Genomic DNA, 25,325 nt, shown 5'->3' on the forward strand with positions numbered 1-25,325 from the left:
ACCAGCAAAACATAGATACATGAACATGTGTTCCAATACACATCATCTGGGTAACATCTTACAGTAGTGTTGTCCCAAGACTCAGTTTCCTCATCCGTTACCCGATATATAACTGGTGAAAGGACCAGCACAGGATAGTCTGCGTGTGCCAGCTAACTTGATGTTCTTGATGTCCAAGTCCAGACCTTCATATGGAATATTGACAACAATATTCTATTTGTACTTGGAGGCTGAACAAATTAGGAACAATAAAATAGTCTAGTGCTGTTTGCCTTATTATTATGCTTTGCTTGCAAAATGTTCAGATTTGGTAGAATACTGCCTGGCAAAATTCTTAGATACCTAATTCTTAAAAAATGATGGCATGTTTGTCTCTGAAAATGTTAGCAATTCACATTAAGAACTAATATGTAGTCACTCATGCTAAGTTCTGCTCAGTCTGGGTGTCTTCCCGATGCAAAATTAAAGCACAATATTGTCACTTTAAATTACTTGCAAGTCTGAACTATAATGTCTATATTTACACCTGAACCCTGCAGTGGTTTTGGGAACCACTGTACAATCTAGTTGGGCAATAATGGCATAATATTTGTTCCCGATATATAAGGTAAGCTATTTCTCTATGCCATCCATTGAAATCAAACATCGTGCCACTTCAATTAAACCATCCAATACAAGAGCCCTACAGCTCAAATCATATGGTTGCATAGCAGGAACCTTGTTATCTTTGCTGACCTCTCCCACATCCATTACTGGCAATAAAAGTGTGGGCAATGTGGACAAAGTTGTCCTATTTGCCTACATTATGACCATGTACATGGGTTTCGAGGGTTTAGCACAACTCAGGGCTGAGTTGAGCTTCTCGCTCATGATTTATGATCTCATCTTTACCTCTGAATGTATTACTGCCTCACACCACGGTTCAGTGGTACCCTGTATAAATCTGCTTTGCGCAGTCCATTTATATCTGCAGACATGGCGTCAGCATCCACACGTAAGCTGATGACACCCAGTTCTGCCTTTCAACCACCTCTTACGACTGCTCCACTGCCTTGATGTTGTCAGACTGCTCTTTTGACATCCAGTCTTGGATGAGGTGCAATTTCCTCCAGTTAAACAATGTAAAGACCGGAACCATTGTTTTTGGCCCCTGCAACAAACTCCACACCCTTACCGCTGATTCCATCCCCCCCTCTGATCATGGTCTCACAACCTTAGCATCCTATTTAAACCCTTCCTCTCCATCATTAAGACCACCTACTTCCATCTTCGGAACATTATCCATTTCCACTCCTAGTTCAGCCCCTCTTCTGCTGAAACCCTCATTCGTGTCTTTGTAACTTTCAACTATTTCAATAGTCTGCTTGTTGGCCCCCTTTCTCAGTCTTCTGTAAACGAGGTCATCCATACCTCTCCTACCCGTACCTTATCTCGCTCACTCATCACCCCTGTCCTCACTGATCTAGGTTGGCTTCCAATCCACCGATGCCTCAAATATAAAATTCTCATCCTGTGTAAAACCCTTCATGACCTTGCCCCTCCCTAGCTCTATAACCTCCTCTAGCCCCACAGCTATCTCCTCCGAATTCTTTGTTCCTCCGATTCTGGCCTCTTATACATCATTCCTTCAATCCACCACTGGCAACTGTGCCATCAGCTCACTGGAATTCTCTCCATAAACTTTATCCTCCTTCTAAGATGCTCCTCAAAACCCACCTCCTTGACCAAATGTTTGGTCACCCCCCTAATAGCACCTTCTATGGCTTGGCATCCATTTTTTTCTGATTACACCTCAATGAAGTACCTTGGGATGTTTTTCTACTTTAAAGATGCTATATAAATGCAAGGTGTTTTGCTGCTGCTTCAACCATTCTTGTTTTTAAAAGGTTGCCCATTTTGGCAATATAGTATTGAACAACCCATTGACAAGGGCATCAAAATAAATTCAAAGTTGTCTCAGCATGTCTGGAAGCTGTATTTTCTTGCCATTTTTCTCTTGTATTCATCTCTCTCTGCACCAGGCATCATTCCGCCCGCTAAGAGTACAGACAATTGACCATCGCTTTGGCTTTTGCTAATCATAATATCATAGCATGTACAGCACAGGAGGAGGCCATACGGCCCATCGTGCCCGTGACGGCTCTTTGAAAGAGCTATTCAATTAGTCCCATTACACCCTGCTCTTTCCCCATAGCCCTGTAATTTTTTTCCCTTCAAGTATTTATCTAATTCCCTTTTGAAAGTTACTATTGAATCTGCTTCCACTGCCCTTCTAGGCAGTGCATTTCAGATCATTATAACTCACTACGTAAAAAAATGTTTCCTCATGTCACCTCTGGCTCTTTTGCCGATCACCTTAAATCTGTGTCCTCTGGTTACCGACCCTTCTGCCACTGGAAACAGTTTCTCCTTATTTACTCTATCAAAATCGTTCATCATTTTAGACACCTCTAACAAATCTCCGTTCTCCAGCCCCTCCACATAATTGAAGTCCCTGATCCTTGGTACCATTCTAATAAATCTCTTCTGCACCTTCTCTAAGGCCTTGACATCCTTCCTGAAGTGTGGTGCCCTGAATTGAACACAATACTCCAGCTGAGGCCAAACCAGTGTTTTATAAAAGGCTTAGCATAACTTCCTTGATTTTGTACTCTATGCCTCTATTAATAAAGCCCAGGATCCCATATGCTTTTTTTAACAGCTTTCTCAACTTGTCCTGACATCTTCAAAGATTTGTGTATGTGCATCCCCAGGTCTTTCTGTTCCTGCACCCCCTTTAAAATTGTATCATTTAGTAATGCCATGGTTGCAGTTACCTACTAAGTGTGCAAAAGATCACTGACCCTTTAGTTTTTTAGTTTCTTCTCTATGGGAAATAGTCTGCCTCTGCCATTTGGGGTATCACTAGCTCAAAAGTGCTTCTACTACTCCAAAGGCACCTTCTCTTAATAGTCCTACGATACGATTGGGAATTTGATGTGTGAGGAATCGCTGGTCAAGCTTGTGTTGCTGTGTCAATGCATGGTGCCAATTGAATAGGCTGCTGCTTCTAGTCAGCCTTTCAATGTTAAATGTATTTTTCATGTTTCAATTATTTTGATAGTCAAATAATAAAACATATTGAACAATGATACTTAGGTACTTGCATCACATTTATGCAAAACCTTCCAGCATGTTAGAACTTGCTCAATATTGCTGTTTAAAATCTATGCCAGCATTTTTCAAAATTCACTGTCAATCATCTTAGCAAAGAATGTTAAAATATTCGATTGAGGGCTTTGAAGATGATTTGTTTGTTTCACATATTATACCATTTTGGTAGTGAAGAAATAATCTAGTTATTCTACATTAATAATTCACTACGATAAAAACCTTTGGGGAATATTTCCACAATGCACTGTGTGTAGCAAAACTGCAAACGTGTTTATAAAGAATGTGATTAGGATTTTGCAACACTTAGGACACAGGGGAAATATTTCTCCCCACAGTGTGATAAAACAGAAATGGATTTTAGGTTTCTTTTTATCACCTTAAAGTGACAGAGAGAAGATAGTTTTACAGTTTGTCGCTGTTTGCAGAATTTTGGACTAAAATTTCCTTTGAACAGCGGATGCAGATCCTTTTCACATATTAATAGTGCCACCTGTTGTTCTGTTTCATTCTGCAACACTTGACTGTTATTAAACCTGCAGGTAAAACCTGGGAACTTTACTGTGTTTCCGATCCATTTATATTTTCAGATTTTTGTCTCATGCTATTTCTGAATAGGGGAGGACACATGTGCGGCTTAATAAAGGGCCCAATTCAGCTGTAATCAAAAACCTTTTCTACTTTCTGGTTTATTCACATTATTGCAATAATTTTTTAACTATGCAGTTGCATGTGTGCACACAGTCTTTTCTCCTTTTTGTTTATCCATTCGTGAACATCGCTGGCAAAACCTGCATTTATTGCCTATCCCTAGTTGCCCTGAGAAGGTAGTGTTAGGCTTTCTTATTGAAACGCTGCAGTCCCTGTGGTGATGGTGTTCCCACCATGCCGATAGCAATTTTGATAAAACTGAGTGACTTGCTCGGCCACTTTTGGGTGGGAAGTTAAGAGTCAACCACATTGGTGTGGGATTAGAGTCACATATAGTCCAGACCGGGTAAGGGCAGCGGGTTTCCTTCTTTAAAGGACATTTAGTGAACCTGTTTGTATGACAATTTGATAGCTTCATAGTCACTTTTACTGACACCAGCTTTTTATAGTTCCAGATTTTTAAAAAACTGTATTCAAACTACCATGGTAGGATTTGAACTCATATTCTCTGATTAGTCCAGGTCTCTGAATTACTAGTGTAGTAACAATTACTACTACTGTAGCCCACAGGTAATGTCTTAGAGGAAATGAAATAGGAGGCGAGACAATCCCTTCTCCTACAATGTCCTGGTGACAGTTAGTAAATAATTCCAATGAGAGGTGTAACTGGATGGGAAAAATTGGTAGCAACAGATATATCTGGGTCACTTTTGTGCTAATTAGGTATTCAAATTCTGTGCTTATCTCAGTTTTTCTATCCATCACTCTTACCTTTTGTAACTTTACCATCAAACAACTGTAACAAAGATCTCTCATCAGAAGAAAAACTATTGCGTACATCAATTCAGAGCGATAGTAATGCCTTGATTCAGGAAGTCCTGTTGGTTTTATTGGTTTCTATATTAATTAATAAAATATTATGAAGTCAGGAATGGAGGCAGCAAATTTCAAATTGTGAGCAATTCTTCCAAATCCGCACTGCGGGATCTGGAGAAATGGCGTCCCGGAAAACTTGCACTTTATATTGAAGATAGTGCATTCTGGTTAATTTGACAACACATTTTAACTTCACAGTTGATGTAAAAAGAAACAATTTGATATAATTTATGTCAACATCGTACCTTGAATCAGAATTTCACGGTTATAGGGCCAGAGGGTGACCATAAGACATAGGAGCAGGAGTAGGCCATTCGGCCCCTCGAGCCTGCGCCGCCATTCAATGAGATCATGGCTGATCTGATTTTTACCTCAACTCCACTTTCCCGCCTTTTCCCCATATCCTTTGAGGGTGGTTTTGTCAAGAGGCTGAAAATAACCAGGCAACACAGCTCTATATTTAATATGAAATCAAAGTCTCAAATACTTTCATCATGTGCTAAAAGAATAAAATTAAAGTTAAACTTATTTAACAACATTTGTTCCCTTCCTCCCATTCACTCATTCTCTCATTCCCATTCGTCAACGTATTTTTTTGTTGGGTTCGTTGTAGAAAGCAGCACTGTAGAAACGGTAATATGTTTTAGGGGGTGAAGAAACCCATAAAAATGTCAATTCTACAGATGCAAAACATGAAAATGTGATGGATATCTATGAAAAAACCTAGTAACATTAACCTAGTAATGTTATAATAGGATTGAAGAGGTGACATAATAATTTAATGTTGTTGAGATTCGAGAAGATTATTGATGAAACAAATGAGGAATTTCAACATTGATGCTATAAATTATCATTTCTTGAAATAATTCTTCAGGTTTCTTATATTAGTAACATTAGAATCCTTTTAAAGACATTATAAAGTGATCCTATTCTTTAAGATCAATAATAGAAGGCTGGGAGTGTGTAACAAGAGGTCAGATGACTTCATGAAACACAAAGGGAAAGCTTGAATTGTTCAGCCTCTGAACTCACTGATTTCATTATCTTTTTAAAAAAAACTTATTTTGTAACTTTCCTGCTGAACATTCAACCCTCCCCCCCTACCCATCCATCACCTCCAGGTTACTCTCCAAGTCACACACCATCCTGACATCCTTCATCGTTTGCTGGGTCATAATCTTAGCATGGTCTACATAAAACCAATGTGGAAGAACCATCAGTACAGAGACTGCAGCACTACAACAGGAATGCCCACCACCACCTTCTCAGGACAACTAGGGATGGGCAATAAATGCAGTATTGCCCACAACACAAGAACTTAATTAAAAAGCCATGCCAAGCTCCTTGGTCAAGTCAGTCTCAACCCACGTTCATCTTCATGGATGCTGTCAGTATCAGTCCTTTGCTGTAATATCAAGAAGTATGCTTACTTAGTTGAGTCAACAAAAATAAATCCCTTAAAAAAGACGAACACAATGTAATCTACAATTGACCTGATTATGAATTCTTGCGTTCAGAGATCAGCCTAGGTTGCCCGTGGGAAGTTTGGGTGAATCTGCAAGGGGGCCATACCTCTTGGTGCTTCATCTAACTAATATTGCATTCTGATGGCAACAAAGAGACAGATCATGTACATTACAAGATTAATGCTTGTAATCTGATCCTCTGTTTCTCACCCCATTCTATGTAATGTTAAAAAATAACTAATTTTAGTTCTACATTCTAATGTTATATATAAGATATTCTGCAGCAGTGAAATGCTTTTGCTAGCTAATAAACCATTATAAATGGATCATAACCCCATTAAGTAAATATGTCTATACATAGAATATAGATTGATACTGGCAATTTAAATTATCAGACTTAATTGGGAATATTTGCCAGAACGGCAGTATCCAAATTAGATTTCAGGCGCATTAACCAGAGGCTTAATCCAACCACTCAAATTCTCACAGCAAATATCAATAATTCAATGATGCTTGATTAACTATATCCAGCTTTGAGTAGAAGGTAACAAAATGTCAAGCAAAAACTTTCAGAAAGCCTTTTACAAATTTTACCCAATTTAATTTTCTAAATATGACCCATTAATGAAACAAGTAGAAAACTCCTAGAGCGCAACAGAATATCTTTGATTCTTCACTCATTCCAGGTTTGTACAAATATGGTAAACAAAATGTTCCATTGCCACTGATTAAATCATCACGAGTTACATTACTGGGATTAATTAGATTTCATGGATCAAAATGTAGGGTCTTAATAATTAATTCTGTGTGCCAAAACAAGTCATGAAAGATAATATTTTGGTTTTATCTCTTTAAGGACCAAGCTTATCGTCACCTGTCCTAATATCCTTTTTCGTGGCTCGGTGTCAAATTTTGTTTGATAATGCTTCAGTGAAGCGCCTTGGGACGTTTTACTACATTAAAAGGCACTATATAAATGCAAGTTCTTGTTCTTTATATAGGCAATTTAAATTTGGTCCACTTTTTGACCTCACCAATCCATAATCCAAGGTCTACCTAATCAAAAATGCAAAGACTTCTGGTATTAGTCAGCATGGAGGCGCAGAACAGAATTCCATCTATTCCACTTTATTGTTTATCCTCATAATTGAGCCAAGTGCAAGGTCTTCTTTGGATAAGTGGTCTATTACTGTGGGTGGCTCCGAGCAATGGATAGCTGTGTACTCTCTACTTCCCAATGTTAGGTATTACTGCATAATTGAATGAATTGCTACAAAACCAAGTCATCGCTTTGGCAGAGAAATTTCACCTTCATTACAATATGCTGTCCTATTTTAGTGAACAGATGAATTCTTGAAGTACTATGGGCTGGTAGAAACCAGTGGGTGACATCACTAGGAGGGACTGACAGCCTGTTTTGGAGGATCAGCATTCTAAAAAAACACTGTCTTGTCTCTAATGTGACTCACCTACGGAAATAACAAGTATTTGGGATACACCCATGTTATATATGAAAAGCACTTCAAAGGCTGTTTTTGTGCAACTTGCATCCGGGTTTTGGGCCAATTTCTCAATGCAAAATGTGTATTACATGCAAATAAAGGCTGTACCTTTTAAAATGTTGCCAGCACTGATCTAACAGTCTATCTTTAAAGATCAAGATGAATGTACTACTAAGTTTATGTGGAGAAACAGGAAACCTTGGATAAAACAGAATAATTTCCAGCTGACCAAACACATCTCTGGCAGTGTGTGGAGCTCTTTTTGGATCACCTGTTGTATCTCTTTCACTCTGGATGGATCCATTCTCAATCAATGCAGATTTTGCGAGATGGCAAAATATATAGATTTCAAACTATGGTCAATTGTTAATGTTTCCCTCAATTGTGGTAACCCTGATATTTCCCTGGCAATGGACTTAGAGTCTGGCCAGCGAAGGGACAAAGAACTAGTCCTAGAATCAATTTTTATGAAAAAATTCCATCTCCAAAAAGATGACTTCGATACTTCGATAAAAATCTTCAATGGAGCGATTTCTGAATTACAAAGTTTATTTAATCTGCTGAAGGTGCCCTCTTTGCTTATTAATCTTATCATTTAATAATAATGAATTTCCAATTTATTTTCTATCATTCTCCAGTAACATATTCCATGCTGTTTGATTTTCTCAGTTTGTGCTACCATCATGGAGCCTTGACCACTTCCTGTGCATATGGGAAATTGCAGGCATGCTGCTCACGATTTTCTGCCCATTAATTTTAGTCAATAGAAACTGTTGGGTAGCACATTCACGATAGCCTCACCTGCTATGTATCAGGCAATCACCTAGAGCAAACTCGGTTTTAAAATGGTTCTGAACTAGTTTTGCCTGAAGGCTCTGTTTACTCTTGTGTGTTCTTTTTATAATTCATTCTTGGAATATGGGCAAGGCCAGAATTTATTATCTATCCCTAGATGCCCTTGAGAAGGTGGTGGTGAGCCTTCTCCTTGAACTGCTGCAGTCCGTGTAGTGAAGGTACTCCCAAAGTTAGAAAGGGATTTTGACCCAGGAATGGTGATATATATCCAAGTCAGACTGGTGTGTGACTTGAAGCGGATCTCGGAGGAGGTGATGTTCCCATGCACCTACTGCCTTCCTTCTAGATGGTGGAGGCTGTAGGTTTGGGAGATGCTGTCGAACAAGCCTTGGCAAGTCGCTGCAGTGCATTCTGTAGATAGGAAACACTGCAGCCATGATACACTGCTGGTGGAGGGAGTAGATGTTTAAGGTGGTGGATGGTGTCGAGCTTCTTGAATATTGCTGCTGCACCCATCCAGTCAAATGGGAGAGTATTCCACCACACTCCTGACTTGTGAACCTAGGTGGTGGAGACACTTTGGGGGGAGTCAGGAGGTGAGCCACTTGCCGCAGAATAACCAGCCTCTGACCTACTCCAGTGGCCATGGCATTTATGTGGCTGGTCCAGTGAGTTTCTGGTCAATGGCAACCCCCAGGATGTTGATGGTGGGGGGATTTGGTAGTAGTAATGTCATTGAATATCAAGGGGAGATGGTTAGACTCTGTCTTGGAGATGATCACTGCCTGGCACTTGAGTGGCGCGAATGTTACTTGCCACTTATCAGCCCAAGCCTAGATGTTGACCATGTCTTGCTGCATGTGAGCATTGACTGCTTCATTTTCTGAGGAATTATGAATGGAGCTGAACACTGTGCAATCAGCGAACAGCCCTACTTCTGACTTATGATGGAGGGAAGGTGATTGGTGAAGCAGCTGAATATAGTTGGGCCTAGGACGCTGCCCTGAGGAACTCCTGCAGTGATGTCCTGGGGCTGAGACGATTGGCCTCCAACAACCACAACCATCATTCTTTGTGCCAGGTACGACTCCAGTCATTGGAGATTTTTCCCCCTGATCCCCATTGACCTCAATTTTACTGGGACTCTTTGGGGCCACAGTTGGTCGAATGCTGCCTTGACGTCAAGGGCAGTCACTTTCACCGCACCTCTGAAATTCAGCTCTTCTGTCCACGTTTGGACCAAGACTGTAATAGGGTCTGGGGTTGAGTGGTCCTGATAGAACACATACTTACCATTGGTGAGTAGGTTTTTGGTGAGTGTCACTTGATAGCAATGTTGACGACTCCTTCCATCACTTTGCTGACTATTTGGAGTGGGCTGATAGGATAGTAATTGGCTGGGTTGGATTTGTCCAGCTTTTTGTGCACAGGACATTGTGCAATTCTCCACATTGTCGGGTAGATGCCAGTGTTATAGCTGTACTGGAGCACCTTAGCTAGAGAGACGTGGCTAGTTCTGGAGCACAGGCCTTCAACACTATAGCCGAGATCTTATAAGGACCCATAGCCTTTGCTCTGCCCAGTGCAGTCAGCCGTTGCTTGATATCACATGGAGTGAATCGTATCGGCTGAAGAACATCATCTGTGATGTCCGAGGACATCAGAAGGAGGCAGAGAGTGATTATCCACTCCGCACTTCTGGCTGAAAATGGTTGCGAAAGCTTCAGCTTTGTCCTTTGCACTCACATGCTGGGTTCTACTGTCATTGAGGAAGGGGATCATCATGGAGCCTCCTCCTCCCATTAGTTGCTTCACTGGATGTGGCAGGATAGTAGAGCTTTGACCTGATCCGTTGATTGTGCGATTGCATACACTGTCGATAGCATGCTGCCTCCACTGTTTTGTATGTTGTAGCTTCACCAGATTGGCACCTCATTTTCAGGTATGCCTGGTGCTGCTTCTAGCATACTCTTCTACACTCTTCATTGAACCAGGGTTGGTCATGTCACTTGATGGTGATGGAGGAGTGAGGGCTATGCCAGGCCATGAGGTTACAGATTGTGGTGGAATACAATTCTGCTTGCTGCTGATGGCCAACAGCGACTCATGGATACCCAGTTTTGAGCTGCTACATCGGTTTTTAATCTAGCATAGTGGTGGTGCCACACGTCATTATGGAAGGTGTCCTCATTGTTAAGATGGAACTTAGTCTCCACAAGGACTGTGCGGTGTTCATTCCTACCAATACTGTGATGGACAGATGCATCTGTGACATCTAGATTGGTGAGTACGAGGTCAAGTAGGTTATTCCATCGTGTTGGTTCGCTCACCACCTGCTGCAAGCATAGTGTGGCAGTTATGACCTGCAGAACTCGGCCAGCTTGGTCAGTGGTGGTACTACCGAGCCACTCTTGGTGATAGACATTGAAGTCTCACACCCAGAGTATATTTCGTGCCCTTGCTACCCTGAGTGCTTCCTCCAAGTGGAGGAATACTGATTCATCAACTGAGGGAGGGCGGTAGGTGGTAACCAGCAGGTTTCCTTGCCATGTTTGACCTGAAGCCATGAAACTTCATGGGGTCCAAAGTCATTGTTGAGGACTCCCAGGGCCACTCCCACCCAAATGTATACTACTGTGCCCCCCCCCCCCACCTCTAGTGGGTCTGTCCTGCCAGTGGGACAGGACATACCCAGGGATGATGATGGAGGAGTTTGGGCCGTTAGGTAATAGGTATAGTTCCTAAGTATTAAATTATGTCTTCTAATTTTTGAAGCCTTCAGCAGTACGAATATACTTTGAATAGACTTCATGAATGCCCTTCAGAATTTTCTATTAGCTAGTTTAAATTCTCTTTCCCAATGAGAACGTGCACAATTTCTTTAACCTTTCATTAGATTTCTGAGAACTTGGAATCATTTGGGTTCTCTTATATTACTCTCTTAAAGCCAATAATTTGATTTTTAAACAATAGTGATTAATACTACACACAGAGCTCTAGGTGAGGTCTAACCAGTGCCCTACATAGTGACATTGCCTATTTTGATTTGTATTTTATCCCTTTGCTAATGCAATTCAGTACCTTGTTTTCTTTTTTCACTGCAGCAATACACTGGGCTGATGATTCCAAAGAATTTTCCACAATAACCTCCACATCCTTTCCTCATCATTCTGCTGCGAGTCTTCCATTCAATACCACTCCCCATTTTTATCTCTTGCTCCCAAGCTAATTATTTTCTATCTGTGCATGTATGGCAATATTAGAATTTTTGTGCAAAGTAAATTGAAAGGTGGCCCATCTAATGTGAAATTTATCAGGGAATTAGACTTGGTAATATTATTGCATGTGTACAGAGAAATGATATGCAGTAGATTACAGGAAGTTTAACCTACAATATGTAATCGGCTGGATTTTGCTGTGAGCGGCAAACGAATGGTACGAGACGTTTGTTAGACTTGCCCATAGACTTTCTACGAGCTTTTGCACGGCAAGTTACTATCAACAGGACTGCCATTCAGCACGACGCCCTCTACAGGGCATCTGGGAAGTGTAAGTTAGAACAGTGAATTCAATATCAAATTAGGCAGAGAAAACAAAATAAAGAGAAAGATTGAATTAAGAGACAGAGATAAAAGAGACAGAAAGAAAAAGTTAAAAAAATTATTTAATTTTTAAAAAAATGTCCAATAATTAAAATCTGAAGCAATGAGACTCCACACTTGTGAAAGTTAATTTTCAGTGCCAGCAGGGTTATTTGGCAGTAATTAAGATTTACCACGCCATTAAAATGGTTCTTAGACTTAAAATAGATTTTTTTTGGCAAGTTTACTCCATATCTGCGATGTCAGTACAGGAACTTCAGGCCGTTCAATACATTTGATTGGGGAGCCAGACAGTGAGATGCCGTGTTTGCACAGCTTTTGGGGGAGCATCGTATCTCAGACTGCAACTTTCTGCGTTTAACTGCGCATGTGTGGTCGCCGGAAGTTGCTTTTCAATTTGCACATAAATAAGTGAGCACTGTTAGCCTCGCTGTTATTTTTACAGTAAAATCCGGCCCATTTTAAGGGTATAATAAACTAATTTTGTTATTCCCAAGTATTCAATTCTGAATTCTCTCTCAATAAAATAGTAGCTATGTCACAATAGTTAACTCCTCAATTTGGACATCATCAAACATCAAATGCACTGCAAACATTGGCTGTTGGGATCGAACATGCCATCAGCCTTTACCAAAAAAATACTACAGTTTATAAAAGCAATTGTAAACAATTTTACAACACCAAGTTAGAGTCCAACAAATTTATTTTAAATTAAATTCCACAAGCTTTCGGAGGCTTCCTCCTTCGTCAAATTTAAAATAAATTTATAGTCCAACAAATTTATTTTAAATTTGTTGGACGATAACTTGGTGTTGTAAAATTGTTTACAATTGTCAACCCCAGTCCATCACCGGCATCTCCACATCATTTATAAAAGCAATAAGTGGATGGGTGCAATTTCTAGGCCACAATCTAATCTCCAAGTTCAGCTGACAGAAACTGTTCAAGCTCTACTTGCCTGGTTTATGATGCCATCTTAACCGCTAGATGGGGTCAGGTACCCATGACTGTACCTGTTCTCATGGCAGTCAAATACACATTATTTCTTCATAAATCTGTAGTAATCACTTCACAATCATTAATTCTGTTGCGTAACCATAAATCTACATCAAGGACATGGAGCGTGTGGACAGTCACTGCTTGTAGTGACATCTGCTGTTGGTACGACAAAATAAAATTCCTACATAAAACTGAAGCCGTATAAATACTATAAATAAAAGCAGATTCTAGTAAACCATTTGTCTATCTAATATCAGAATTCAGGTATTGATATTCAGCCATTTATGACATGACATAAATGCCTATATTGATTGAGCCTCGTACTCAACATCTTGGGATCCATTTTCACAAGTTATTTCCAAATGTTTCTGTTTTGCACAAAATAAACTTGGGCAGGAATTACCTGGATGTGGACTGTGGCTAGATTATGTCTATTTAAAAACAGATAGATCCTGGAAAAACTATTGCAATGAGTATAACCTTTAAAAGTAACTTTAATACAAAAAAGTTTTAAGAAATCTCTCTAATAATCTGGTATGAGAGGTATTTTTGTGCCTCATTTCAGAATGAACTCAACAGTGAGACAAAATCTTACCAAAATAACACAGTGTGCTCCTATGATCAGAGTGCATTAACAACTTCAAAGCAGACTGCAAAAGCTGATAATGTTCTTTTGTCCTTTGGTTTTCTATAGGTGTAATGTCAGAGATATTCCTACTATGAATGAAATGCACCACCTGAAATTTCCTCCCGTGGTGTTAACATAGGATTGGCCAGCTTGTGCCACTTCTTCAATCATTGTGCTAATTTCACATGGGAAGTTGATCTGAAAACGGGAGTAACATTTTATTTTGGTACAAATGTTGAGAACAAAAAAAGAGCATATGCAGAACTACAAAAAGTGAAAAGATGATTCATTCTCCAAATGGCACCAATAGGGAGAAGCCCAATTTGTAAAATAATTAAACTTATGTGAAAAATCAGAGTGGACAGAGGAAAGAATCGAAGAAACCTGAAATTCAAGGCATAAAAAATTGTTAGGTAGCCAGAAACTTTGTTTTCTCCTGACCTCAGTTTTACACAGAGGTTGAATGAACTGGAACAGATGGGCTCTGAACATTCCTTTTATGAAGACTGAAAATATATTTACACTTCAAACTTTTTGTCTTTCCTCTGAGGGGATATTCCCTGTTTAAAACTATTTATGGTTTTGTGTCTTCCTGGTTTGCACCTCTCTCCCCATCTCTAGTCAACAGGGCGAGTGGCTGAGCTGCTGGCAAAATACAGCAATATTGTTCTGTAACTAGCCACAAAGCAGTTCAGCACAAGTCAGTGGCAAGTGCTTGTCCTTCACACAGTGGCTGAATAGATAGTTCAACGTATCGAAATTGTGGGAGTAAAATCTGCATTCCACCATTGGCTGGAGCTGTATTTGTTTCCACGTCACCCATCCCTTTTGCCTACTATTAATAGTGATTTAGTTATCGCTTGCTTTCTACTAAACTTTATCAGCCTTTCCTTTCTAAGCACTGTCACCACCTAGCTTAATGCTTATTTTTTCCCAGTTCAAATTTACTTCTGTTTAGCTTCCATCTGCCCACAGCGCTAAGACTTCCCTGCTCAAAGTCACCAACTTTGACTGTGAACATGTCCTCCTTGACCTCTCTGTGGCCTTTGATATAGACGATCACTCTATCCTCCTTCCCTGCCTCTGCTCTATGGTTCACCTCCATGTTGATGTCCACTTGATTCTATTCCTAACTATTCAAGCACAGTGGTCATTCCTCCTACAGCCACATTGTCACCTAAGGTTCCATGCTTAGCCCATTTCTATTCCTGGCCTACAGGCAGTCCCCTGGTGTCATTATTCATAAGCATGGAGTCAGGATTCATATATATTTTTATGACACCCAGCTTTAACTTTGTGGCACCATGCTTTATGATTTCACCAATATTCATTGTTTAAACAAAATGACAAATCCAAGACAGACAGAAATAAATAAACAAAAGGTTGCTAAAGTTAATCATATTTCTTCACTTTTAAATAGGTGGTGTTGGTAAAACTCACTCCTAGTTTTTTTGGTAAATGGTAATTTTTCGTAAAACTAACCCTGAATTATTATGCCTTGGAGCTGCAAAAGTAATGCTATCTGGGCAGAGGGGAATAGATTTTTGGGGCAGGAGCTGGTTATGCTAAGTTCTGCCTCTTTTTCCACCCGTCAGAAAATCTGGTGGAAGTAGGGGCAGAAACAAAAGGGGTGATTTTAAAACGGAGCCGGGTGGGGGTGGGGTCAAATTGAGGTCGGGAAGCCCATTAGTACGGGTTTCTCGTCCGACTGACCGGCTGATTGACAGGCTGGTCTCAGTCAGATGGGAGACAAGCCAAGGAGAGGACATCTTCAGGTAAGTCTTTGTTTGTATGGATGGGGGGGGAACACAGGGAGGCATGGGGGAGGGTATGGGTGGGCACGGGGGTCGCGAGTCATGGGGGAAGGGATCGGGGGTCAGTCATGGAGGAAGGTCTGGATCGGGGGTCACCGTGATCGTTGAGGGGGAGGGTCGGGGGGAGAATTGGGGGTCAGAGGATCGGGGGTCGGTCCGCGATCAGGAGGGAGGGTCGGCGATTGGGCGTCAGGTGTCCACAATCGTTGGGGGAGGGGGGTCGTGTAGGTAGGCTTGTTGGGTCTGGGGGAAGCACTCCTGCTCCTCTGGGTTCGCAAGTTGTGCCTTTCTAGGCACCTACCTGTTAGTCCCGTCCTTCTCTCCTTTCACGAGGCGTAAAACAGAAGGCCCGAAGCCTCCATGAAAGGTTTCAAGGCCCGACCCGCCTCCTGGGAGCAGGTTAGTCGCCCGCCCCTCGTCCCACCCCAGTGAAAACTGGAAATGGGCAGGTTGGAGGCGGGTCTGAAATGGTGGCAATTTTCAATGCCCCCACCCCCCCCGCCCCCAACCCATCCATTTTTTAATTTGAAAATTGAGCCCAATGATTCCCACAAAAGAACACATTATGCATTTCTTACCTTTTGTGACCTAGAAATGCTGGTGCTAAGGATGCCTGTGCATTCCTGGCATAAAGCATTGCTAGAGGCTTTCAGTGAACCAGCCCTAAGCAAAAACAACACCATTTTTAACTTTTGTTTTTTTTTTATTCGTTCACGGGATGTGGGCGTTGCTGGCGAGGCCAGCATTTATTGCCCATCCCTAATTGCCCTTGAGAAGGTGGTGGTGAGCCGCCGCCTTGAACCGCTGCAGTCCGTGTGGTGACGGTTCTCCCACAGTGCTGTTAGGAAGGGAGTTCCAGGATTTTGACCCAACGACAATGAAGGAACGGCGATATATTTCCAAGTCGGGATGGTGTGTGACTTGGAGGGGAACGTGCAGGTGGTGTTGTTACCAGGTGCCAGCTGCTCTTGTCCTTCTAGGTGGTAGAGGTCGCGGGTTTGGGAGGTGCTGTCGAAGAAGCCTTGGCGAGTTGCTGCAGTGCGTCCTGTGGATGGTACACACTGCAGCCACAGTGCGCCGGTGGTGAAGGGAGTGAATGTTTAGGGTGGTGGATGGGGTGCCAATCAAGCGGGCTGCTTTATCTTGGATGGTGTCGAGCTTCTTGAGTGTTGTTGGAGCTGCACTCATCCAAGCAAGTGGAGAGTATTCCATCACACTCCTGACTTGTGCCTTGTAGATGGTGGAAAGGCTTTGGGGAGTCAGGAGATGAGTCACTCGCCGCAGAATACCCAGCCTCTGACCTGCTCTCGTAGCCACAGTATTTATATGGCTGGTCCAGTTAAGTTTCTGGTCAATGGTGACCCCCAGGATGTTGATGGTGGGGGATTCGGCGATGGTAATGCCGTTGAATGTCAAGGGGAGGTGGTTAGACTCTCTCTTGTTGGAGATGGTCATTGCCTGGCACTTATCTGGCGCTAATGCTACTTGCCACTTATGAGCCCAAGCCTGGATGTTGTCCAGGTCTTGCTGCATGCAGGCTCGGACTGCTTCATTATTTGAGGGGTTGCGAATGGAACTGAACACTGTGCAGTCATCAGCGAACATCCCCATTTCTGACCTTATGATGGAGGGAAGGTCATTGATGAAGCAGCTGAAGATGGTTGGGCCGAGGAGACTGCCCTGAGGAACTCCTGCAGCAATGTCCTGGGGGCTGAGATGATTGGCCTCCAACAACCACTACCATCTTCCTTTGTGCCAGGTATGACTCCAGCCACTGGAGAGTTTTCCCCCTGATTCCCATTGACTTCAATTTTACTTGGGCTCCTTGGTGCCACACTCGGTCAACTGCTGCCTTGATGTCAAGGGCAGTCACTCTAACCTCAACTCTGGAATTCAGCTCTTTTGTCCATGTTTGGACCAAGGCTGTAATGAGGTCTGGAGCCGAGTGGTCCTAGCGGAACCCAAACTGAGCATCGGTGAGCAGGTTATTGGTGAGTAATAGCCGCTTGATAGCACTGTCGACGACACCTTCCATCACTTTGCTGATGATTGAGAGTAGACTGATGGGGTGGTAATTGGCCGGATTGGATTTGTCCTGCTTTTTGTGGACAGGACATACCTGGGCAATTTTCCACATTGTCGGGTAGATGCCAGTGTTGCCAGTTAGCATTTTGGGGCAGCAGTGCAAGTCAGCTCATGCTGTTGCATGGAGGTCACAGCTAAATCCCTGCCCCTTACTTGAGCAGGCGCTCAATGGCATTGGCAGTATGCAAATGATCTAGACCCTGGGATTTGGGTTGGGGTTGGGATATGTCCATGAGACAGACAGAAGTTTGTCCCTGCCCCTAATCACATCCCCTGGAATTAAGTGCTTTTTAAAAAAAATTCAAACCAAACCAATATCTTAAGCTACTTATTCTCAGGATTTCAATTATCCTTACATGTGCTTGGGATTTTGCAAATGTTATTGACTGGTTGTACTTTGTGCTGACGAGCATACTTAGTGGTGGAACCGACTGAAGCAAGCAGCTAAAAATGCATACACATCAGGTTTACCCATATGAAACATACTAAATAGTTATTTTCTGGAAGTCCACTGTTGAAATGCACCATGTAACACTATTGTGCTAGTTATGAGCTGCCATATTCATTTAGGTTCTAAATCATGGTTCGCTTTATTAGCCTTTCATTCTACATTGCTCCAGTTCTGTTGCACTTGGAATGCTTGGTGCATTGAGGTTAGAAAAGCAACAAAAATGCATTCTTTCAAAATACATATATTATTGTACAGAATAATAAATAAATGTGATTTCTCGTTTGAGGCTGTAATTCAATATAGGTGGCTCTGTGGGTGTTCATAAACTGGCTGAGTTTCACTCTTGTTTATTGCAGCATCAGAACCACTTGATTGAATTGCAGCCTTGTTGCTCACTTTCAGACATCCATTTTCCAATATGTAATGTAGGCAGTGGCACTTCAACAATATTATAGTAGTGTCAACAGATTGCTCTGTGCAGCATTGACTGAACTGATAAATGAAAACAAATACCAGAGCGGCAAGAGTCTAATGAGGTGGGTCAACATTTAAATGTCATCATTGGCAGTGACATCTGGATTGTACGACGGGATGGGCTGACTAAATGACCATTTCCATCCTTATCTCACGAAAATTGTCACAAGGCCAACTAAATTTAACTCACTATGTAGACCTGGAATGATTGAAATAAATCTGAATTCAAATATTTGGTAAATATACACAGCAAAAAGTCTGTCAAATGTGTACTTTATTTCGTAATAAAATTCTGCAGAACTATTCATCTGTGGGCAGGAACTTGATCTGACACATTTCAAAGTTTTCCCCAAAGTTAGTGCATACAAAGTCTTTTAGACAATTAATGCCAACTTTGTTTTATAGTTAGAACGATTAATACAATTTTAACAAAATCAAGCCATAGTATGAAAACCTCTTTTACTAACTGTATTTCATTGAAAATTTACAGTTGGGTATTTTATGCTCCTGCCAATATCAAGAATGCTGAAACTGACAGAACATAAGAACTCTAAAATTCTGCAATGAATGTTTGGATATATTAAATTTTGAACTATCAAATCTCTACAATTTGACACGAGACTTTTAAAAAAATTAATTATCTCTGACCAGAAAAACAGATTAAAAATCTGGAAGTGGACCAGCTTTGCAATCATGTTGCAGTTTTTAATGCCATTGGTGGGATTTGCTCTCAAAACTGCTGTCTGTTTTGTGAAGTACAATCCGAGAGGTACTACATACTGCCGTCTACATATTCGACAAATGAAAATATTCAACTTTAGCCTAAAGAAATCTTAAAGGTGAATCTGATCATTTCCCATTCATTTTTCAAGCTGGGCTCACTCCCAACTTCATCAGACTTTCAAGGAAATATGGTATTTTTAAATATCTTCAATAATCTTTTCAGTATTGTTCATGCTCATGCTACAAATGAACTTAATGCACAAAATGGGGCATTTATTGAGATGCTAAGTTTGATCACCTATCTAATAGTTCATTGTTGGTGTCATAAAGTAATATTTAATACCACATGCAACAAAACTTTCCAACTCAAAGTGGAGTAAGATTTTGTTCCAAATATATATTTCATGGTTTATAAGCTAAATCATATTATTTTGGGGTTGATGATCATGCAAAACTCAACTTTTACGAAACAAAATTCATTATGAAGTGTAGTGCACTATATGTAATAGAGTTCATTAATATACTGAAGAATGTTTATACTGCTCACTTAATAACATCACACTATTGCACTACTGCCAAAAGAAAAGACTACAGTAGCACATTGGCAATGTTAGTGCAGTTGTGAGATACAGTTGCTTTGGAAAAAATGCTGCACTATTCTCTCTGAGGGATCTATGTGGCATGGCCGTAACCATAGACAGATGCAAAGAATGTTTGTTCCAGCTTATTAGTGCCAACTATGATGATCTTTTCAAACCATTTTAGAAAATAAGGGGTAACGTTGCTCTGAATGTAACAAATGCATGATGACGTTTGTATCAAGTTTCTCTGTACTATTTAACATGTTTGTTCATTTGTTTACTTTAAGTGGGTTACTGAATATGTTAAAATAGCACACAGAGGAATTTCATCTGAAGGTGGTAATGCCAATGACAATTCCACCCCATAAGTTCTACAAAGATTTTGTAATAAAGGCACACAGCGAGGAAACAAAGGACAGAGAATGATAGATCTAGGGGCACAACATGCAAAATAAATGAATATCTTCAAAATCAAGCAAAGATCAAGTAGCAAAAGTGATTTTGGTGCTAAGCTCTTGTATGTTCACAAGTATAGCATCTACAGTCCTGAATCCATGTTAATATACCCAATACACAAGAAACAATTTTTGTGTTTAATTGATATTTATATAAAACAGAGCACAAATATTTAACAAGGTTTTGTATGCCAAATGCAAATTTATTTTCCATTCAAGCATGGACATTCCTCAAATGTTTTTTTTAGTAATTAGTAAGTTGTTTAATAGTAATAATTCTTGCTTAGTATTAACAAAATATGGAATAGATACAGCTCACATGTAGCAAATGAATGCAATTTCACCACAAAAACATTGGCCACTTTTGTGGCAGAGGTACTGAATCATTTAGAACTAATACCATTGCCAAATTCAGCCTATGCACCATCTTTGCCAATAATAGAGGAAAATGGCAGAGCACAAAACATTTGGTTGAACAGTCCTGTTGCATCCTGATCTATCAGACAATTCAAACAATGGCAATCAATAGGGACTCCACTAGCTTTTGTTTATTTTAAATGTATTAAATTCACTGGGTGCTACGTAAGAATTAGTTAAAGAAGTACAAGTATTGTGAGAACAAGTACTACTTAGAAATATTGTCACGTTTATTAGCATTGAATGCCAGACTGTCAAGAGTCTCTTCCTGTCTATTTGTTTGTCATGTTTAATTTCGTTTTGCAGTGTATACTGTTTGCCTTCCTGTGAAACAATGTAAGTATGAAAAGTTTTTATCAATGAAAAACAATTTAAAAAAACTGGTCCCATACTCTGTAAATGTAAACAATGCAGATACAGTGCATGGTGATTACAATGCATAAATGGGTACATTTTCTAATGCATCAACAATAAAATATTGCTTTGGCTACATCCCACATTATATGTTAATTGAAAACACAAAATTACACAGCAGGACTGGTGGCAGCTAAAAAATGAGCTAATATTTCAGGGGAGAACTAACCCAAATTCTCCTTTCACTTAGTTCAGTTCTATAGAGGGGCTTGCTTATTTTCCAGTTCTGATCAAGGGTTTGTATCCACATGTTAACACAACTTTTCAGATGCTGACAGGCCTGCTGGTGTATTTGCAACATTTTCTATTTTTTTTAAATTTCAGATTGCCTTTATCTCTATTGTGTGTTGTATTTTAGAGGAAATTGAAAATGTAATTTTTGCCCATATATAGTGTCAACATAGATGTAAATTATGAACCAGAAAAAATAAGTGTGTATAAAAACTTAACTGTTTCTTAATGAAATTTTTTTATTTAAGGAAATAGAATTGAGTCAATTGAGAGAGAGTCCCCAGGAAATTGTAACAATATGCCTCCACATTTTCTTGGTTATCTATGGCACATTTTTTACATCTGTAAAAACTACAATCAAATCAGAATCGCTATATTTAAGGCAATTCTACCATACTGCAGTCTGACCTTATGAATCTACATTAATTTGCTTGCAAATGGCTGAGTTAGAGAAAGCACTGGAAAAACAAAACGACTCGAGCCATGACCTACAAACATAACATTTTCAGGAGTCTCCTGTATACGGTATGGTGCATGCTAGCATAGCTGTATAAAATTAAACACATTTAACCAAGCTGTGTGTTTGAGATAAGCTTTCTTTGCATGTGCTCACATTACCCACTAAAATACTAATTGGTAAAATACAGCAAAAAACCTAGGTATCATTTTTGGAACTAGATTCTTAAGTCAAAAATTCCATTTTAATTTTTTTTCAATTAAACTTTAAATTGACAATAACTTTTTGTATGAAATTCCTTTGTAGATGTTCCAGATATACAATATACAATATTTATACCATGGTTTTACTTCAGTTCACACACAAACAGTTGCTAATTCCTTCGAGCCATGAGTCCTCTACCCATGGTTCCATTCATCAGGCTGCCAGGCTACAGTAATGACTTGTTGGATGAGAGAGGAAAAGGAAGATGATAGAAATTTGAAGAAATGACTAACTATAGAATGAAACGACAGGGAGTGACAGACCCTCGCAAAACAAGGGAATTACAGGTCAACAGAAATAGCCTTCTAAAGGGAATGTAGAAATTGGCAGACAATCTTAGCTCAGATAAAATGAAAACTAAATGTGCATGCACAAAAAAGAACTACATGAAGGAGAACAGATTTAAAATTGACATTTTGTTTAAACAGCTCATATGTTTTGAATAAAAATGGTGCAATTCTGTTTCTGATTAACACTCAAATAGATCTGAAGCAACTGCAAAGGCATAAAATTATGTGTTGAACTGTTTGGGGAGAAAACAGCATGCCTTTATTGAGGGTCTAAGACAGCAAAACAACTAGAATTGCAGAGAAGAGTAATGAGAAGAGTGTGTATGATGTTGATGAACCACCCAAAGTTGCTGTTGTAGCCAAAGTATTTCCATTCATGGGGAGCAAAGAGTTGTGAAACAAAATGGCCAGTCCAATCATTCAGTGTTCACAGAAAACATAGGGGGAATGGAAACATATGTATATGAAGACAGACAGGTGGAAGAAAGGGAGGGAGGAAAAAGGGGTGGGGTAAGAGAGAGAAAGAGAGAAAAAAAAGATCATAAATACAAAACCAAATTAACAAGAATTTAAGGTAAACAAATAAAGTGTAAATGTTAAATTGAAATAAAACAGGTTAGAGAAATATTTGTGTAACATAAAAGAGTAAGTATGCTTAATTTTAAGCAGAGTATGAATAGCACACTAGGTCAAAGATCATATTTCATGGTTACAGGGTTAAAGGGCACAAAACTAAGCTGGGAGAATGGAAATGACCACACAATGGGCTGCGAGTACAGAATAGGGCAAAAAGAAACAGTAAGTAGTTTCAATGAAAGACAAACATGAAGCGTGAATAAAGCTGGTAAGAAAAGATTTGAAATTAATGCTATGTTCTACTTTACTGCCATATGTTAGCTGCATTCAGTTAAATGACTTGCAACTGTTGCATGGAAAAGCAGTTCCCTCACCCATGCTCCAAGCTGTTGGTGTAAGTAACTGCCTTAGTGATGTAATAGGCCAGTTAACATTTTCAGGCTTGTCATGCAAACTGCAGCACTCTCTGCTGCATCCCCATATAACATTCATGTGTTAATTCATCAACCACTAAACGTTAGAAAACAGTTGAAATAGTCAAAAGTCCAATTAATCACTTCCTGTGTCATTAATGACGAGAGTCAGTACAGTGTTTTCATTGATACTATCAAAGAACTAAGGAAGTTTTACATTGCAAAAAACAATGCAATAGTATATATTTCACATTTCAAAATGAATATTTATCCAGTGAAAAAAATTACTTTTGCCTGCGTCTACACATTTAGGACCATATTTTCCTCTTTGTACAAATAAAGTGTTAATTGTTCTTATTTCATCAACTTAATGGACCTAAGTCAAAATGGAAAGAGATTTTGCTGCAAATAATTGTGCATCATGGGAATGAAAGAAAACCAGCCAATCAGAATGCACCTGTACGATGTTCCTTTCACATTTCTCAAGCAGCTAAGTTGGCACTTAACTGGTATAATGGACAGACATTTCTCTAACCCACAAGGTCTTTATGAAAAGGAAGCCCAAGGTCTAAAACAATATCATGCTATGCATTGAAGAGGAGATGGTGCAGATAATTTTCACCTTCCCTGCCCAGGTGGTAAATTGGTGGAGCAGATCGCCCACCTGTTATAGAACCCACACGATTTCCATTTCTATTGTTTTCAATGAAAATGAATATCAGGCAGGTTCTATAACGGTTGGGTGATCTGCACTGCAAGTTTAGCACCGAAGCAGTGAAGGTGAAAATTACCCCCATGTCTCTTAAGCAGCCAGATACACTGCAATTGTCAATCAAAGAGAACTCCACTCACTCAGTGTTGCACATGTTACATGGCTGTTCAATAGTAAATATTATGAGCTTACTATTAAATGACTAATGACACTGGGATTCTTTCACTGATATACATCAAGGGAGCTCAGGAGATAGATTACATACAGTGAGATTAAATATCACAATGTGATCAGTAACTGATTTTCAAATTTAAATTAGATTGTTAAGATGCAAATGTAATTTTATGCTGTTGTTTGGCCTTGTATTATCAGTGCCGGTCTGTCCTATGGCTTCCTTTATAATAGACAAATTTAAAGCCCAAGCTTGAGAAACAGAAATGCTAGCTCACAATACTCTGTAGCTGTGAATGTAGCTATTTGGTATTTTGCAAAATGTATAGTAGGAAAACAAGTAGGATTTAATGATTTAAGAATGTTTCCAATGTGGGAAGAAAATTCTTACAATGTTAAAATAGCATGCAAAAAAACCATAAGATAGTGCCTCATCACATTCACAAGTTGCCCCAAAGGATTTTTCAACCAATGGATTTTTTTTTGAAGTGCAATCACTGTTATTATGTAGGCAATACGGCAGCCAACTTGTGTACAGCAAGGTCCCACAAATGGCAAATTAATTAATCCACAAATGGTAAATGAATGAATGATCAGATAATTTGTTTGTGGTGGAGGAAAGAAAGTTGGCCAGGATACTGAGAGGACTGCTTGCTCTTCATGTACTGCCATGAGATATATTACGTTCACCTGATAGATGGGGCCTCACTTTAATGTCTCATCTGAAAGATGGTACTTCCAATAATGCATGAGGCTGATTTTCCTTTTATAATGCTTGGGTGTAGAGGATCAGCTGAGCAGAGCTCATTAAGAAAAATCAAGCAGGACGAATTGCATACCCATAATGGAGCCTGCTCAATTTTCTGCCCATTTAAATTAAGTCCATAACTTTGAGTCAGAGGTGAGAGTGGTACCAACTGAGCTAAGCTCAAAAAGTAGAATGATAATATATGTGACACCACATTTTTATTAAGATGTTGTCATGTACTTTGATTCTATATTGATCTGCCTTAATTAATTGTGTAATTTATTTAATGTTGCAGATATAGAATGGAATAATCAAAAAGAGTAACAGGTTTACTGTTAAAAACATTTTAATTGAAGAAAATCAGTATTTGCAGATATAAT

At 39.8% G+C, this 25,325-nt stretch overlaps 1 protein-coding gene across 8 annotated transcripts in view; it reads right to left on the reverse strand.

Moving 5' to 3' along the window:
* The window catches only part of LOC137301486 (neural cell adhesion molecule 1-like), a 441,173-nt gene that overhangs the window by 27,490 nt on the left and 388,358 nt on the right, over positions 1–25,325 (reverse strand). For 2 of the 8 annotated variants that reach the window (XM_067971004.1, XM_067971000.1), the window contains one exon: positions 18,750–22,675. The exons of the other annotated variants lie outside the window; for them this stretch is intronic. In XM_067971004.1, the coding sequence (XP_067827105.1) occupies positions 22,596–22,675 (80 nt within the window). In that variant the 3' untranslated portion in view covers positions 18,750–22,595. Of the gene's footprint in view, positions 1–18,749; positions 22,676–25,325 lie in introns of those variants that run through there. 8 annotated transcript variants of the gene reach the window in all.

This window comes from Heptranchias perlo, chromosome 33, assembly GCF_035084215.1.
Source record: "Heptranchias perlo isolate sHepPer1 chromosome 33, sHepPer1.hap1, whole genome shotgun sequence".
Lineage (NCBI taxonomy): Eukaryota > Metazoa > Chordata > Chondrichthyes > Hexanchiformes > Hexanchidae > Heptranchias > Heptranchias perlo.